This window comes from Thermobia domestica, chromosome 11, assembly GCF_964235325.1.
Source record: "Thermobia domestica chromosome 11, izTheDome1.hap1.1, whole genome shotgun sequence".
Classification (NCBI taxonomy): domain Eukaryota; kingdom Metazoa; phylum Arthropoda; class Insecta; order Zygentoma; family Lepismatidae; genus Thermobia; species Thermobia domestica.
The window spans coordinates 114,402,144-114,422,194 of record NC_137464.1 but is presented as its reverse complement, the minus strand read 5'-3'; the positions used below and the strand labels follow the sequence as shown (position 1 = coordinate 114,422,194).

General features: G+C 33.7%; 1 protein-coding gene across 3 annotated transcripts in view; it reads left to right on the top strand.

Annotated features, from left to right (window-relative positions):
- The window catches only part of Gnpat (dihydroxyacetone phosphate acyltransferase), a 147,676-nt gene extending 127,970 nt beyond the window's left edge, over positions 1-19,706 (top strand). For 2 of the 3 annotated variants that reach the window (XM_081730999.1, XM_081731000.1), the window contains exon 14: positions 1,784-10,433. In XM_081730999.1, the coding sequence (XP_081587125.1) occupies positions 1,784-1,875 (92 nt within the window). In that variant the 3' untranslated portion in view covers positions 1,876-10,433. Of the gene's footprint in view, positions 1-1,783; positions 10,434-19,333 lie in introns of those variants that run through there. The other variant, XM_081731001.1, reaches the window with a different exon arrangement.
- The last annotated feature ends 345 nt before the right edge of the window (positions 19,707-20,051 follow it).

The following is a 20,051-nucleotide window of genomic DNA, read 5'->3' as shown; positions in this document are numbered from 1 at the left end:
GTACCCGTACACCCATGACTCATCTCCAGTTATCACGGAATTCAGATACCCAGGATCAGTGTTGGTGGTGTCCAGAAGGTCCTGTGCAACGTCAAAACGGGTGTCTTTTTGTTCCTGAGACAACAACTTGGGTACAAATTTAGCAGCCACTAGTTTCATGTTCAAATCGTCACGCAAAATTGCATGTGCAGAATCTTTACTCACTCCAACATCTTCTGCAATCTCCCGCACTGTCAAACGGCGATCTGCCATCACCAAATTTCGCACCCGCTCAACAACAGCTGCATTCCGAGCAGTTTGGGGCCTACCGCTACGCTACTCACTCTCGACTGATGTGCGGCCATCTTTGAATCGGTTGAACCATTGTTTAATTTGTGTTACACCCATCGCATCTTCTCCAAACATCTGCTGAATCTTACGAATTGTTTGGCTTTGAGAATCACCCAGCCTTTGACAGAATTTGATGCAGTATCTTTGCTCAATTCGTTCAGTCATCTTGCGAGAAACACTAAATCCGACGAACACTACCAACAGCACCTCACTTCGCGACCACCAGCTCACGACTGGCACACGCGAACGCGGTGAAAAAATTCAAGCATGCGCATTAAGGTTCCTCCTTCCACCGTGCACGGTGGCGCTACCTGAGAATCACTACTTTGCGTGAAAAAAATTAAGGTCGGATACTTTTTAGACAGGCCTCGTAAATAGCTAAACTGTGAAAACTTCTTCACTAGAGAAACGTTTTTTAGTTCTTGTAAGAGTTTTTGTCAAACAAAATGAAGCTAAATATACATACTAATAAACCAATATAACTATATTTTAGAAATACAATAGGCATTGATTATTCCAGTACTACTCTAAAACACATAGGAATAATCACATGACAAGGGCACCTTACGTAAAGGGCGCACTGTACCCTTCACGGGTTCTTTACCAACAGTATGTATTCATTGTACAGAACTGTGCCATACAGAAAAATAAGTGAAACCGTTTATCTTTGATGTGTTTTCGCAAAGACGTCTTATGTAAAGATCGCACTGTACTTATCATGATCAATAATAACAGATACTTAAAGGGCGCACAGGTTCTTTACCGATAATAACCAGTGGGCGAGCACGGGCCTGGATCATAGTGACTTGCTGAAAGAACATTCACAATTTATTTCGTATTTTCCCCCCAGTATTACTAAAATAGGAACATTTTGTGTGTTATTAAATTGTTATGCATAGTAAATATTTATAATAAATGCTTGACGTGTAAACCAATACATTTTGTTATAGTTGCAGAAACAATCCATAATAGTAGTGATGTTATTTGTAGTTCGGTCCAAAGCTTAAAAATTTGTCCGAGAATGTTGCTTTAAATTATGTAATAACTTGTAATTTTTGTTAGTATTATTGTTTTCACACTTACAGTTTTTATTCTTTTCGTTATATATTTAAGAATTTTATTTTTTTATTGTTTATTTATTTATTTATTTATTTTTGTCATAAGACAGTTGTAACTAATTCACAATGGATTTCATGTTTCACGTCTTTCATATTTTCACATTTTAATAATTATTCTATATTTAAGGAGCACATTGATGCAGTTGCTAATGTAAGGAGTCAGTGATGCTTGTAGTGGAAACTTGATTAGCAATATTGACTGAAATCACATTCACTTATTCACAATATAAATTTCATAGTGATAATGCACCATCATTGTAACATATTTTTCTTTTTCCAATAATTTCTTACTTCCTTTTCTGTAAATAGTAACCCCAATTTATTGTTTTATTCAGAAAAACTATTGTTGTGGAATGGAGAGAAACTTCATAAACACCAGATTACCTCTAAGCAACTATGGGTTCATGGTGGTAGAGCAAAGTTGTAAATAGGCATGTTCACTAGAAGGTGGAAGGTTACCAAAGTTCGTCAGATTCCTATAAAATGTGATGAATGTGTTCTTGGACGTTTCATATACCAAAGTTAAGTAGTCACAAAAAACAGCTATTTATAACTTAAAATGTTTAGCAACTATTTGCCGAATTTGCTTCATGTAAAAAAAGTTGTACAGTGTAAAAAATATCGTGTTTTATTTCATGTAGTAATAGCTACCATGAATATATGTTCCAGTTATTGTGGTAATAAATATGCCCCCTTCTTTTGCTGTCATATTAAAGTTATGTATTTACTATGTTCTTATGTTTTGCGTACATAGCAGTCTATATATTATTACGTGTTCAAGGAACGTAGTTTAAATTTTATAAAAAGTTATGCCTTCTTGTTTCAGCGAATAATAGGCATTTTGTATGGCAAATATTTGTATATGTAAACACAAGGGATGCGCTGTTCGTGAAAATAATTTTACAGATATCCAAACAGTAGGACTAGTAGTCATGATTTTTAAATTGTGGTTGTTATTGAAGAAAACGTGTATGAGTATTCTTGTATAAATAGTCTGTAACGTGTTAGAAGGAGGTAAAACACTTCCATAACAAACATTTCTTATAGTACTTCATGTCATAAGTAAATAATCCTATGTACTCATAGCGTAGTTTTAAATATGTCTTATATAAGCGTTAGTATCTATGTATGCCTTATCTCTAAGCATTTCAGACTTAATATACTTTAAATGACTGCAAACAAACATGTGATTCATGTGCAGACATCCTTCTGCAAGATTTTACTTCCACTTGGGTGTTGCTAATAATAATTTATGGAATCTGCAAGGAAATCCTAACGATTCGTGTTTATCAGAGGATCTGATATTCCAGCTAATTATATAAAGTTCATAAAATTCTAATGCAGATTCTTGATTTTTCAATTCAGTTCTCAATGTTCAAAGAGAAACATAATAAATATTAAAGATACGATCATTCTGTTATGATCTGAAACTATCAGCAGTAATCGTATTGCTGTCAATATTAATGCCCGACTGCATAATCGTGTCATTGAAATTTATGCGCTATATAAAAATATTTTTTTCGATGTATCTTTCGATTACCTAAATATTGAACGATTTTTTGCGTATCATAGAGATGAATGTATTGTATATGATAAATATTAAAGTCTGTTTAGGCACTCGAAGAAACGCCGAATAATATTTTCGGACACTTTAAATTACGTGACTGTACAACCTAATGTGATGAAATTACCAAATCAGTTTATATGAATGGAAACCTTCTAAGTCTGAGGCTTCGGATTGAATCTCGCGAACGACTATGTTTTGGTTTTGTTTTTTTCCATCAGACCAATGCTGGTATGAATGGAACAATGCGTTTAAATACCGATCCTGGCATTTTTTTTCTTTTTTTTTTTTCAAAATTTCCTTTCCACTTCCTCCTGTGAAACACCGTCGTGGTTTTATCTGGAAGTTCCTCACTTGAATAATATATATATATATATATATATATATATATATATATATATATATATAATTTTATTACCTTGATCCTCATTCAGAATTTACTGTAACAATGATTATTAATTTAATCCTTGTAACGAAGTGTCATGTTGAATTTTAATGTCACTTGCGAAAAATGCCTGTATTTACTGATTTTTTTTTTATGATCAGCAAATAATGACTTAACACAGGTAAAGTATACTTTACTTACGATATGTCAGGAAAGCAGATGGGGGACACGGTAGCTCAGTGGTAGAGCGCTTACCCTCTCTGGTGCGTGGGGTCCCTGGTTCGATCCCCGACCAAGTAAGTTTGTGGACAACATCGTGTCTGTCCCGTTTCCTCCCACTTTTTCTCATTCCACCAACTCTTCCATGATCATTCACTTGCTTTATCATCGTCTCTCTTAGCCAAATGGGAAAAATCGTGGGACGTTAAATTGAAAAATTTTCGGAAACCAAATAAACAGGAACCTCTTTTTATATTTGTGTATACCTATTTGGTTATTTGTTTCATCCATGACGTTAATATAAACATAGACCTGACAGCTTACGTATAAAACAAATAAATTTTCGCTTATATTTCATAACAGTGATTGTGGAATTTTGTCTGAGTTCCGCATTTTGTTTGTGCTTGTGATTCTGAATTAGTAGAGAGTCTTGTTCGGTTCCTTATTAAACTATAGATTCTATTGTAAATAAATTAATACAAAATCAAGTATAAAATTCGATATTCATATCGGAATGCATGTTTAGGCATTAGCAATTGTCCAGTTTGCATAATGGGTTTCGTGAGTGTGTTGTGGACTTTCGTTTTAAAGATACGTTTGTTCCAAGATAAGAAGGTATACTATTCCCTGTTACTGTACTTCCCAAACGAAACATTTCCAAGATCAGTGTTAATAGACTGCCGACGCGGGTGTGTGAGAATATTAACGAGTTGAATGTAGGTTTTTCAAAGTAATGTTGCAGTTTCTTTGAAATCACGTATCCTGCTGCACGAAACTTTCTCATTTTGTATTATGTAAATACCATAAATAATTTCAAAATAACTAATTACGTATAACTTCTACGGGCGCTGTAGGATACATAGCACTAAATTAAAAATAAATACTAATCTTGTATCCCAAAAGAATATTATATTGTTTAAATGATATCGACCCTCTCTGAATTCTTCATCAGTAACTCTTCTCCCGCTGCTATATTTATTCTTCATTATTAATCCACATGGGAGACGTTCTTAAACCACCAAAATTAAAGCTATGAAAAAAAAAAAAAGAAAAAACTCATAAATTTTTATATAGTTGTATAACGTACATTTTCATTTTTGGGGCTTCCATTCTTGAAAGGATTATAATCATTTAAATGGTATAATTATTATTTACAAAACATGCCACTGATTACAGTAAAGAACTTGCGCAGTACTGAGACGCACATGTTCTTCGAACAGTACTTTGGAAAAAAAATCTATTTACATTTAAAAATTTCCACTATCAACAGTCTTCTTGCTGAAATAATTAAAAAGAAATTCTTCTCTGTGAAAATAGTATATTTAAATAATATATACTCGTTTGGGATACAAGGTAAGTATTTAATATTGATTTAAATTCTACCATATTTTTTTAAAATCCTGGTCATATGTACATAGCATATATACATATAGTAAATTTCATACTGGATAAATTAAAATTTATTTTCTAAAAAAAGGGGTCAGCAATATAGAGTTGTGCTGAGTTCAAAGAAAATAACACAATGCATGTAAATTATTGCTTGATAGTAGTAACTAAAAGACAAAGTGAATAAAAAAAATAAATGTTCACTAGATAGTAAATTTACTCAATAAGAATAGAACTATGTAATTCTTGGTTACAAATTCTGTGAAAATTGGACAGTAATGAAACTTTTTGCAGTATATTTAATGAGTTGAATTTTAATAATATACTTATAAATTGAAGTAATATTAGCAACAGTAACGTGTTTCGTGTACAAGGCAGAAGTGTAAAGCTTGAATTCCAATAATCACAGGCTTAATATAGTTTCATATTTAATGGATTCTGGTAAAATATTCAGAAAACCGTTGTTTCACTCACTCATTGTGAATGTAATGGCTTCATAGACTCACTCTCATTCAGTGACTAGCACCCAAATGACTGGTGTGGTGGTTTTGTGACAATTCAGTCATGAACATAGATCCCTTCTCTTTGTTTTCAACACGGCTGTTCAAGCCATTCCTTTTGTATTAGCAATGACAATATTTGTAGACAGTACACGTATTTTAAATAATTGTCGTTGACAGTAGCTGTTTTAGATTACAAGTATGAACATGAATAACAAAATTGCGTGTTAAATTATTTCTGCCTATGTTAGAGAAAAAAAGAAAATAATGAATAAAAATTAAGATAAATGATAGTTACAGGCTAGAACAGCGGATTTCAATCTTTACATAATTGCGGACAGATCAGAGGTAAGCAAAATATTGCAAAAAAATTTCCAGAAAGATAGGGAGAAAACTAATTTCAAGTTTTCGAATTACTTACTTGTATTCAAGACTGTTACATTAGTTCTTTCTCCTTTCGAGTCTAAATTCTTAACTTTTTTTTCCTCAAGATAATTGTAAGAGAAAATGTTAATAAAATAAAGTTAAAATGGCGAAAGCAATAAATAATCATTTGTTCTTAAAGAAACTTACAGACTCGACGTTTTGTCTGAATTTAATAGAGTACGACTCCTAACTGTTTTTGGTAAGATGATAGATTTTCAGATTGTTATATAAATTTCAGAAAATTGTAAAGACCTTTTTCCGTATACTTTCCTTACCATTTTGTGTCAAGTATAGAGGTGGGAGAGGAGAAAGTAGAATAGGAAACTGTTTTTTGGTAGCGAGAATAGAAATGGTGAAAAACATTTAAAAAGAAAATAAAAGTATATTTTGTGGGTCCAAAGACAGAAGTTCCAAAAACAAATAAATATTTCGGTATTTGCAATACGTCTTATGAGTAGTACTTTCAAGATGGCGTTTAAAAATATAAATATTGAAAGCTTCTAGATGAAACGTATTATTGTACCCTCTCCTACCTTGTCTTTATGAATTTAAGAAACTTAGTGTCAAATGCAGGTTTAATGATCCAATAAGAAGTGTGTATTGCTTTCATTCGTGCGGCATTAATGTAGTCGACTACAAAGGTATAATGTTTGTAATGAACATAGTTTTTTTAAGAAGTGCAAAATGCCATTAGAATTTTAAGAAATCATGCTTAAATTTTTTTTCGTAATGCCTTAAATTAATACTTCGTAATTTCTAAGAAATGATATTATTTTTTCTTTAATGTAGTTGTCCAGTTTCTTTGAACTGTGTCATTAATATATGTAGTGTATTTTTACAGGCCCAGACTTGCAATTAGCTAAATGTGACTCTCTATTGATTATCTATAAGTCAATATAGAGTTGATAGATGTATGGATGAATTAAAATATGGCAATATAATAACAGTCATTAATTCTCAACTAATTGATAACGATTGTGTTTTTCATGTACATTGATAATGCGGTTTGTATTCAGAAATTGAAAAAAAAAATATAATCAAATTTAAATCGGTATGTACAACACTTCGAGATTACAGAAAAGAAAAGTATTTCGAGTAATTACGTATTGAAAGTAAAACTAATTAATTGTATGACAATATTGAAAAGTATCATAAGATTTAAGGTGAACTCCTTAGCAAGAGGCAAGTTTTTCTTTCTTTCATTCTTTCTTTATAGTTCTTTGTACCGTTGATGTCCATTACATATTATTCACAGATACCATATTATCACGAACATTCGTGCCAGATGCATTATATTTTATTTTGATTTGTTGTTGATGTTCACAGATACTATGAGAACATTCTATTTCAGTTTATTTGGTGTTTATAATGTTACTTTATGAGGTGTAGTACTGGTATTGTATTGTAATGATAGCAAATATGAACCCCAAAAGTGTTGTTCGGGTGATAATTGTGATTTAACATTAGTTAGGGCATTTTTCCTTGTTTTCTTTTTGTAGAGGCCAGTGGGCCTCTTGTAACAGTACATTCATGGTAAATGTTAACAACTGTAACATATGACTTATTATTCTTACACAGTGTGGATAGATATTTTTATTTATTTATTTATGTCGTAAGGTCTTTGTCAGTATATAAGTACCATGTAAGTTTCTGGCTAAGTTGGATACATCCACATTAATCAAAAATCATACTTCGTCTATCTTGTAAGCCTTCCTGTATATCAGTTTATTAGCTGTGATTGGTGATTAGAGTTTCTGATCTTTTAAAAAACTTGGTCGGTTTCTTGTGAATTAAGGGAAATTGGGTGTTCAGTTTAAGATTTCAGTTTTTTTTTAATTTTTTTATTTATTTATTTATTTTTATTTTTTTAATTTAATGGTAATGCAATTTCGCAGCCATAGTAGATTATTCATTTCGTATTGTTCACTGAACGGAAAAAGCTTACTTTTCTCTTAGTGTTTTGATTGCATCAGCAAAAGTTATGCTGGTTCTCTGTTCAAAATATATATAATACGCAAATAAGGTTAGACCATCATTGTGTAATTTGCTGTAACTACGGGAATCATAAAGGAGGATAAAGTGTTAGTTCGCAGTAAACACAGTTTTGCTTGTTTTGCAAATATAATTTCAATGGAAGCAAATATTGATACTTATTTTTATGACCTTTACAGTGGAGTTCTATAATTGCATTCAAAACTAACATATTTTAATATTTAGAAGCATATTCTTTAACATCTGGATTTGTTTAGGTATAGAATGTGGTAATCACTTAAAACACTCCGGTATGATTCAATGATCTACACTAGCTTAATTTTTGGAGATATTTCCGTTACTATCTTTATATATATATATATATATATATATATATATATATATATATATATATATATATATGATACTACAGATTCTCAATGATATTTAAGTCTGGACAATTATCTGGCCGTGAATTAAGCAATCGGCACCCATTTGATGGAAAGCACTCCTTTAGTGAAATGACACAGAGCTCCATCTTAGTGAATATATATATAATGATGATCATGAATTTTGGAAGCTTCTGTCCAAGAACCTTAAAATACACTGATCCATTAGTGGTTCCGTTCTTTTACATATACCAAACTGCAGCAACTTGTTGACAGAAATTGATCCCCCTACCATTACTTTTTCTGCTATTTTCAGAATTCAGATAACAAAACTAGAATCTTGTCTTTTGTTTTGCAGTCGCCTATAATGGAGAAATTGCGTGAATGTTCTCTTACCGGAAATCAATACGATTCTTATGTTTTACCTAAGGTAACTTAGATTTCTGAGCCGGGATGTATAATTGTAGGCTTCCATCAATCTATTTATTCTAGTTCTAGATTTTCTGATAATTCGTGAAGAGTTGCTTTTATTCTGGCTGAGGAACGATGTGGCGATTGATGACATAAACTAATAATGCTTTGGCGTTTCAGGTTTGGCTTTCCATCGTGTGTCTTGTATAGACCCCGTTTCCTAACGTTTTATGTCAGTACTCGCACTCGGTGCTGTCTTTAGGTTGGCTTAGATACGCTTTCCCGATGTAGTATGTTTACCTAGTTCCTAGTCTCAGTTCTCAATCCTTAATCCTTTGGTGATTTTAGTTCCCGATATTGTTGAAATAATTATCCTGAAGTAATTATATAGAATCACTAAAAATTACCAAGAACAATAGAAGTTTATTTACATAGTTTAAAATATTTTGTAACCAATCTTCAGGTAATACTTACGGTTTCACTAGAAAAAATATAATAAACTTCATTCTCTTTGCATTAAAAAAATGAGAATAGTTCGTACACTTAGTATCAATAGCAAATGTAGGGATTATTCAAAAATAGTATAGTAACTGCAAGTAAGAATTACAAACGATAACTGTTAATTTAAGAAAGAGTTCCCACAAGTTTCAATCACGTGAAATAATGTTCAAACATCAGTTTCTACATTAAGAAAGCAGTTTATATTCGTTACACCTATATGACTTCAACTGTGAAGGACATAAATCCCAATATTTGCTTCCGTGAAAGTTACTTCGACAAAATAGGTAAAAGTATACTTTATGCAAGGTAATTCCAAATTTTTGGCCAGGAATTCATTTCTGAATGCTTAACTCTCAGGGGAAAAGAAAGCTGTTAGTATTTCAACTAACTTTGCAATGTCTAAAACGCTATTGCTTTTTGGTCAAGGAATTATTGGAAAGCATTGAATTCTCTAAAGTTAGTATTTTGAAGGATTATTATTATTATTATTATTATTATTTTTTCTTTCTTGACCGTACCATAATGTTCGTCTTCAAATACATATAATTCGAAGATCGATTCGTAGTGACGATACAGTTTTCGTAATCTAAAGAACATACCAGTGGCATATAAAACTAATCAAAACCTGTTAGCGTAATTTTTGACGACAGTATTGAACGTTGTGTAAAATCGTGTAGAAGGCTGCAATTACATGCCTTATGTTTTACTATTACATAAACTACATTGTGATTGTCACCTTAAAGTAATCAGATAAGTGAACTAATATTTACTAATAATTTTTTTCTGTTAACGTACAGTAAAGCGTGTATATAGTCTAAGTATATATGCTGTTTTCCGCAGTTAATTTATGAACTCTCCAGTTTCTGAATTATTTGTAGTTGTAAGGAGTTTGTTTCTACATTTCTAGCTGTCACTTCTTTCCATCCACAGAGCGTGTTTGTTTGTTGTAATTTGTTTTGTATGCAGCTGGAGAGTTTAGATAAAAGTGAGACTGACATTTTACCAGTACACCAAATGCAGTTACCAGTATTAATTCTGTGATCGTTATACAAACCTTTGAGTTGTTTGCCTGATTTAGAAAGAAAGAAAATCCTAAATTGTTTTGCACATTATAAAACAATAGCTCAATATGCTGTCATAATAGTGTTTACTGTTTTCTGGTGTATAATTGAAAATAGTAATATGTAATAGTCATAATTATAAAACACCCTATAAAGCTGTGTATTTCTAGAATTGTGTGGTTATTTTTTAAAATGCAATAAAACTAGTCCATTTCTAAATCGTACAGTACAAAATATAATTTTGGTTATGCCGTAAAAAGTTGCCAATAGTAGCAGTTGTATCTACGTCGATATGGTACAATGAGAGATTGCCTTATTTATTTGTTACCTATAACAAGGTTTTCCCCCCAAGTACAATAGGTATACAAGACATATGTTTCCGAATATTATTACAAAAACAAAGAAAAAAAAAAGATCCTTATAAAACCGTTCTTATATTAAATTTTGGTATATAGTAACCATTTTTAATTTTACGTTTTTTTACTTTAATTAAATGTTTGGAACAAAAATACACAAACGAGGGAATGAAGAAAGTTATTCAACACAAAATTTTACAAGATATAAATATTAATGGAACATTGCACACGTACGGGTTGCGACAACTCTGATCAGAGGGACAATCAGTTATATAAAAATGTGAACAAGTGTAAAGAATTGTATTCAGGAAAACCGTGGGAAAGAGAACACTGCCTAGGCCAAAATGATATGTAATATCTATTCCATTGTGTATGAAATAAATAACACACACAACAGTTACTGATACATGGTTTACCTACGTTAGAATCAGAATATTCCAATCAATACATTATTGTTATTGTTGTTACTATTACAAGTAGTACGTGTGTCCTTGTTAATAGTACAAGTGTCACCGTTAGGAATAACAGACAGAAGATACAATCTGCTACTTAACAGTGTAATTTTACAATACGGTAATAACAAAGCAATTTCAGCAGAATTGAACTATCTATTATTATTGGCAACAAATGACTCTTTTTCGGTGTCATAAAAATTCTTTCTCCGTGATTTACTCGAAAACTACGATCAGAGCTTACCCTCAAACGTTTAATTTTATTTGACTCGAAACCATCCATTGATTGCTGTATGTCTTTTCTTTACGTATATTATAGGTAAACCAGGGGCGGCTTTGTAATGTAGTCACAAAGTCGCATACCTTCCCAACGAACAATAATAATAACAGTAAAAAATAATCATGGACATTCATTCTTGTATGGGAATGAGGAACGACTAAATAAAATTTTTAGTTTATTTTAATACAGAGTCTGCAACTCTGATGTATATAAGAGATTTTACTGCATAGCGTAAGTCACGATGCTTGATTTTACCCACTGTTCATATGTTCTGGCTTAACACTTTCTTGCATTAGTCTGCCCTTTAAACACCTGTCCTTACGTACAATGCAATCACATTTTTAACGTGATTGAAAAAAAAATTCTTTTCTGTTTACCTCCTTGCAACCGACGAGAAAGGGGAGGAGACGAGTTGGTAGGTAAAGCTGGAGCCTCTTAGTTTGTCGTGGTTTTGCGTGCTTTACACGATGAAAGGGAAGAAAGACGTGCCTGTCGCGAAAAAGACTGACACATATCGTTTCAAATTATATTTCACAGTACATTTTCGATAAATTATTTACGGCGCTCATATATAAATTATTATGGAAAAATAAATTAAACACACTAATTAATGCATTTTATAATTTCGAAATTTAATAACATCTGATGTATATGTGAGCATTACCTCTTTTGTAAGCATTTAGCAATAAATACCCTTGAACTACATTGTAAATTAATGTAGCTCTAAAATTTTACTGTGAAAGCAAGCATACAGTCACAGACAAATATCATATGTAAATGTTATAATTCAAATAAATAATTATAAAATAATACTAAGTAAAGAATAGTCAATTGCCAAGTTATACACGGTAGATTTAAGGCGGAAAGAGATCACGGCGGGTTCAGTAAATTCGGTCCCCTCTAGACTTGTAGAATTGCATGCACATCTTGGAACTTCCTCGTGAAACTAGGAAACAGGTATTCTAGGAGACTAGGAAACAAGTATTCCGCATGTAATAATGGGGTTCGATTCCCAATAGGAACACGCAAGACTCAAATTCTACATTAGATATTAGACAAATTCTACATTAGACATTAGACAAATTCTACATGTCTCGATGCTGAAAAGAATGGTTGAATGAAATCTCATTTGCTTTAGAAACTATAGAAATCAAGTTTATACTTGTCTTTTACGTTAACGTGTCGATAGCCAGCCTCCATTTCAAACAGTAACTTCATTCACTTATGTTTTGGGCCCAGGTAAGTGACAACATTGCATTTTCATTTAACATTGGACGCATAAAGTGTACACAGCTCAAACGGCTCGTCCAATTTAAAAAAAAAAAAAAAAAAAAAAAAAATCTTGCACTTTGTTGTAACTGATAATAACGGAGTTACCCTATTTGAGACACCCTGTATACTGGTTATATGATTATGCAGCGATAAATTTATAATTATTTTTCGTGTACTATTTGATCTCACATCCAGTGGCGTACGTAGAAAGGGGCTTGAAGCAATCAATCTAATATCTGTTACGACAGGTGTGATTTATGTATAATTAAGTTAATCTATTCATAATATGATGCTTAAGAGGGTGGGGGAACCTTGCGTACGCCAGTAGTTATACTAGAATTTAAAGAATGCCTTTGAAGTGAGAAATCACTGAAGACCCTAAAGCTGGTTTCGCGGGGAAGAGATAGAAAGCCGGTTTCACCACCATTGACTTCCCTGCCGATATGGCTTCCCTCTTGTAAAACTCTGGAGCCGTCAGAGTTAAACAAAATTAAAAGTTTAAGTATCATAATTTTGAGCTATAACTCATTAACTATATTGTATACTGTCATTTTGCTAGTTTCGTAATCATAAGCTTGAAGAGTGTATACTTTATTGTGAGTTTTATCTTAGTAGGTGGCGTAATTATCCCACAGCATAAATTTTTAGGTTTACAAAAGCAATCGATTTTCTCGAAAACTACACATGAGGATTTACACTCACCCATATTATTTTGTTCAGCTCAATGAGATTTTTCATTGGAACAATACACAGAAAACCTATGTTGTTATTTAACACAGCAATTTTCATTTAGTTGTCAATAGAATACTATAGCAGCAACATAAAGATGGATGATAATGGACAGTCATTTAACATATATCCGGTTCTAAATTTACATACTAGCTACAACATTGCAGCAGTCAGTCATTAATTATAAAATGATGATTAGCTTTAATTCATCCAGCTTAAAAAGTTAAGTAATTTCTACATAAATCTGTACCAAAAACTTGAGTGGAGTATATTTCCTGGTTGAAGCTATAGAGTACATTTTACATTTGAAATTTCTCGGTACTGGAACCAGGTACTCAATTCTAGATTTTGGACCCGGATACTCGATTCTAGGTTGTGGATTTGGGTAACCGTTTTCCAGATCCGAATACATACTGCATCGGAATATTATGTATGATTATTGTATGAAAACAGAAGTCTTAAAGTCTATAGTGAAAGGTCAAAGATCATACAAAATAACTTGATAATCGGTGACAAATAGCCAGTTAATAGTTAATTTGTAGTCCTAGGAGGAAAATGTGGCAATGTGCATTGGGTTGACATGAACGAGATAATAAATAAATAAATAACGCAGTTCGTATATTTGAAAATAAGGTCATTTGCCTTGAATTTGCTATTGGGAATATAGGAAAGCGGAGAATTCCCTACGGAAAGAACTGGAAGGTCACGAAATACACTTGTCTTTAAAAATGCCCTTATTGTTCCGACTTCTAAGTAAATACTTGGTTTGACGTCGGCTTTTTAGCCGACAAAAGTTTAATATGTAGGAAACAGTGAAATTCACTGTACTGCTGACAGTGACTTGAAAACTAGCGGAGCCACCGTAGACACTATATGTAGGCGTAATTCATATAGTGCGAATAAACATTTTCACATACCGTTTATTACAGTTAGTGAGTGCACAGTGCAGTTATATTTTGCTATGCGGAAAAGTGTAGTTTGGAAGATTTTTAGAAGAGATACGACTGATAAATTTGATTTTTTTTAAAATCGCAAATCAAACTTTAAATGGCCTGGAAGTACTAGTAGTCTATGGAAGACCTTTGAGTATTGCATCCACAATATTAGCTGAGCCGCAAGTTATTCTGCCGCAATTCTAAGAAAAAAATTTCTGCGTAGACTACCTATTGAAGAAACTAAAGGAATGTCATGGTAAGTCAGAATTGTATAATTAGTTATCCTGTCGTTAGTACTCGATAAAAATAATTAGGCACGACGGCTAAGGGATTGATTGATTGTGTTGAGTTTAACATCTCTTTCAGCAGCGAAGCTATACGATACGTGGACCTATAACTTAACGTGAGATCTGAAAAACATGATCTGCTGCCGTGAATCGAACTCAGGTCACTCGCGCCAAAGGCACATACGTTACCCACATAGCCACGATGGAGTTCACGAAAGGTAAAGGAAACTGTGGTGATGAAATGGTGATAATGGTGGAATGACGAAAGTAGGAGGACACATGAAAACTACACACACGGTATTTGTTCACCACAAGGCCCATTTGGGGAAGCTTAGAACCACGGACTCCATGCACCAGAGGTGAGCGCTGTACTACAGAGTTAAGTCGAATGATTTCTGGTATTGTTATTACCAGGGCCCGGATCTTGTTGACAAGTCAACTTTTTTCTGTTACGCATAGGACAAGGCAACTTCAAATAAAAACGTTATCCTTCAACTCAAGGTTCTAAAAGTATATTGTTTTAGGGTCAACTTTTGGTCACTTTTTGCCGTTTTGAAGTTTCAGGTCATTTTTTAATATTTTAAGGTAACTTTCAGGTCACTTATGGTCATTTTAGTCTTTTCCTTCTACATAAGGAGATCTTAAAATGAGCACTGTTTACGGATTTGAAAAGTATGAAATCTCTTTTCCTGTTTCCTGATTATTGGGGTGGAAAACTGCATTCCTAAGAAGCTAATGAACACTAAGCTGTAGCTGGTTGACTAGGGGTAGGGGTTGGTAGGTGGCCAAACAGATGGTTTTAGATCATTGACCACATAGGATGTGATTACGTGAATAACTAACAACGTATTAGAAGACGTTTGCGAACTTTTATTGTTTAAGTGTGTTTCCTAGTTACAAATCGGGAGTGAATTGACGCTTTCAGTACGTACAATGCCGTACAATGGACTGATCCATAGACTGCAACTAACTGAAACAAAACTTTTGAGAATGAGTCAGAAATGGTAATTAAAATCTAATAGATATTCAAAAATGACAACGTTTAACGAAATAAACGTTTTAAAAAAAACTAATTTTAGGGTCAATTTTTGTGAATTTTAGGGTAATTTTACTGGAATTTTATTGTCATTTTATAAGTCACTTTTTAGAAAAATTTAGGTCAACAAGATCCGGGCCCTGGTTATTACTTTCCAAAGCATTGAATTTTCGGTATTGTGTGCTTATATGTTTGTATCTCTTTTGGTTTCAAAGGTACAAGATGTTAAAAAATCGTGTAGGAAGCTTTTCAAAGGGCTATTACAAGCCTGTGGGAAGAAAATGTTGAAGAATGTTTTCATCTTACTTTTTACAAGTAGAATCGCCTGTCTAAGTTATATTCAGGAGTCACCTTGTATATTACTACTTTGTGTGTCATCCTGAAGCCAGTAACGTTAAATTAAGTTGATTCACATACAGTTTTCAATAATGGTGAAAGTCAGTCGACTTTAAAAAAAAATACCAAGTCTCATTTACAGTATAGACTATCGCATTAAATTTAAGATACAGAAAAATACTGCAGTTGAACAGCTGAGTTTCCTGTATTAACATTTCTGTGTTAACGGTATCAATTACATCTGAATTTTCAACTATATGCTTTCCATCTCTTTTTATATTACGATTGCAAAATGTTCCGATATATGGACAAGTTCTGACTTTTCGCTCCATTTCCTGTATTGTTGAATTCAGTTACATTCAACAGGGGATAATAGAAAAAGAAAGAAAAAAACTGTATGGCAGTTTCTGAGAGAAAGATGATAAAATATATATACCATAAACGACCTCATTGCTTATCCCTCTCCTTATAGGAATTATGGCAAAGCCCCCAATATTGTTTTGAACATCTGTATCCTATACTTTGCAATGTCAGTTTCAGCGAAAGAAAAGTATCAGTTAAACAGGTGCATTTTGATTTTTTGTCTTTGAAGTTCGTACATCTCTCGCGATATCCAGTCCTCGGTTTCAGGTACTGAATTCTCGGTTCCAAATCCGGGTACCTGACTGTAGGTTCTGGAACTGGATACCCGATTTTCGGCTCCGTATCCGATTCTCGGTTCTGGAACTGGGTATCCTCAGTACCCAGAAAGGAAGTACATTGTTGAACCGGGTCGTATGAAAGTGCACTATAGTGAACACATAACTGAAAGAGATTTTTCTTTACGAATTCAAACGAACATTCTGCACAGCAACCCGCAAAAGACACAAAGAATATGAATCACCAGGGCCGGTCATAGGCAATTTGCTGTCCCATTCAATGGCAGGGGCCGCGGTGGCTCAGTGGTACAACGTTCACCTCTGGTGCATGGGGTCCTTGGTTCGATCCCAGCTCGCGCCAAGTGAACTTTGTGGTGGACAAACCGTGTGCGTGGGTTTTCTCGGGGTTCTCCCGTTTCATCCCACTTTCTTCACCATTTTATTCATTTCTAATAATCACCGTCTCCTTTAGCTAGCCTAACCGGCATAACCGTGGGACGTAAAACTCAAAAGATTTCATTTTCCCTTTCAATGCATAATTTGTAGCTCTCCTCCTTTCTCCAGAAAGAACAAATCTTAAAAGCTATAATTTTAAGTATGTTACCCCATCATGAGGAACTAAGGGGAAGGAAAATGCACTCGTACTCAGAAAGGCCTAAACACTACAAACACAATCTCGTTGTCTCTCTCTCTCTCTCTCTCTCTTTTTTTTTAAAAAAAGATAATATTCTGTTATGTTTATGAAAGACAAAGCAAACACACCTGCAGAGAAAAGATGGTAATCCTTTTAATAGAATCCAATATCGAGTTTTCAATTTCAATATATCAGTTTGCAATTCCAAAGTAACTAACTCTTTTATCTTTATTTTCCTTCTACATTGTTAATAATTAAAACTTTTTTTCCATCTTCAATGATAAGGAACTTTCCCATGCCGTAAGCGTCAGTGGACTACCGATGGGCAACTCACGGCATCTCGCCAAAGATTGTCGGCCCGCAGCGACGATCCATGGTGGCCCCACTTCCGTTTTGAAAATTACACAGTATACCACCAGTGGCAGAGACGCGACAAAACGCCAATCAATCACAAAATTATTCCACCAAAATGTATTAAATCGCCTGTATGCGTGATTTGTTTACATTAAGGTGTCTAAAAAGCACTTTAAAAAATTAAGTACCCTGGGGTAGACGCGAACCACCAACATTATGATTAATATGCGCGTGTTCTTCTGACTTCACTCAGGCGATGCAGAAAACCTGGCTTGTAGAGGGATAAATTCTTGATGCCTTTTTAATTTAGCTCATAAGAGTGCTCCCTTAACCTTGTATATTCGACGATAACCGTTTGGGATCACATAAAATACGTTCACCATGTAATTTTATAACAAAATGACGTGTATCTATTTACTTTATTTCATAGTTCCCCCATATTCACTTTCCAATGATCGGCGACAGTTGACATCTAAATCCATACAATTATACACACTCATCTCAATATTTTTCACTTCATGATGTAGAGGCAAGGGTTACTCTTGATCCCCGGAGATCACTTTAGGAACAATTCGTCTGGAAAAAATAATATATAATAATAACAACCGGACGCATATACCTGTGGATAGTTTGTGTTGGTCCCTTCAAGTCAAGTTAAGTTCTATTGGCTGTTTATGTTCCGAAGGTCAGGGCTTGTGCCCTTGCCTTCCATTTGTTTTTGTTTTGTCTTGGATTTAATGCGAACGTATTTGATGTTTAGGGACCGGAGTATGTCTCTTGTTCTTTGTGTTGGTCCCTGCACGATTCTGTGCGACGAATCGAAGGAGCGCCTACCAAAATGAAGTCCTCGCTGTTACGCGGTGGTAACTTCAACACCTCGACTCTAGATATCTGTTTCGACTCGACGATACCCTGCCACCAGTTGCGCACTAGCGGCAAACCTTCGACGCGTCGCTATATCGACGATCGACATTTACCGCCAAGTGGGTCTCTAGGTGTTGGCGACGTTTACGGCATGGGGTTATTTGCGACAAAGACAAGACTGGTTTTCGAAACTGTGATAACTAACTAGATAGAACAGGTGTTTGCTACTGTTCGAAAATCGAGTTCCTGTATTTGACAATAAAGCAATGATTTTTGAATAGTATTCAAATAGGTCAGCGTAGTAATTTAACTGTTATTATGACGAAGTTTGTCTGCAACAAGAAATATTTATTTCAAATATAATTATGACAGACCATGCCGCCCCTTACTTAAAACTTGTCGTCCCGTGCAAATACACGTGTTGCATGTGGTAGAGCTGGTCTGTGAATCACTATGTACTACATATTTGGACCAGGGAAAGGGAATTAACACAATACTGCGAAAATATTTTCTTCGTTTTTCTTGGAATGAATGTGGTAGAGAAGTGTTGCCATTGAAATGAAGAAAGAGAAGAACTATATCGGATCAAAAGTCAAATGTGATAGATAACAGAATTTACATGCAAATTATTCACCCTTATTTTGGAAAGTACATCCTAGACTTCGTTTCTAGGGGATAATACCATTGTGAAAGGAACACTACTGTCATTCCTCATGTCTCTTAGTCATCTTAAAACTTGGTTTAAGAAGTAGTAAATGGTCATAATGTTTTGTCTGGTTAGTGTGTTTTCTTGGTTAGAAACATCAAGAGAGAGAAAATATTTGTAGGACGTGTATCCTCAACTCAGTGAATTCAGTATATGTCTTTTTTAATAGTTTTTGCTTTTTTCTCCTTTTTAGCGTTTTATCACCCAGTGATGTAACCAGAGGTTGCAAACTAACTTTTTCAAAGGGGCCAAATATCAAACAACCCCAAATATCAGTTACCACATTGCAACCGATGTGCAACACGAGAGTCTAATACGGAAGGAAATGAGTAATATAACCATCAAAAATATTTATTCTCGTCCCGAAGAGTCTGAGAGGGGACGTTGACCATGATTTCAAAAGAAGTTAAGGTCTCAGGTTTAGGAAAATGGTCTGCTCTTTACGGTAAATTACTGTTGTAAAACCACTATGAAGTTTTTGATATACGTAAGTCGCAAAGTAACTTACAAATATTCATTTAACATCATTTTCGTGAAAATATTAATGTTCATTTATTTATCTTTACCAATTTTTTCATGATTATCAATTAAAAATTAACGCCTGGAAAATTTAATTGAATAAAAACGTAACAAAGATTTTAACTGATTAATTTAATCGTTAATTTTTTTTTAACATATTAATTACAAGCTTGCACTCAGGGACGAGGACGATTAATTCAATAACGAATGTTTTGAGTTTTCTTGAACCTAGTTTGAGTTACACCTATTGATTGGAGATCAAAATGATCATGCTACGAATGTTTTTTAAGTTATTCCTACAGAACACGGTACCACTAGTGTGTTTTGTTGTTGGATTTGCTATCATGCAATCTCAAGTGGTTGTCAGAGGGGGATTTGCAATCCTTGTGGCT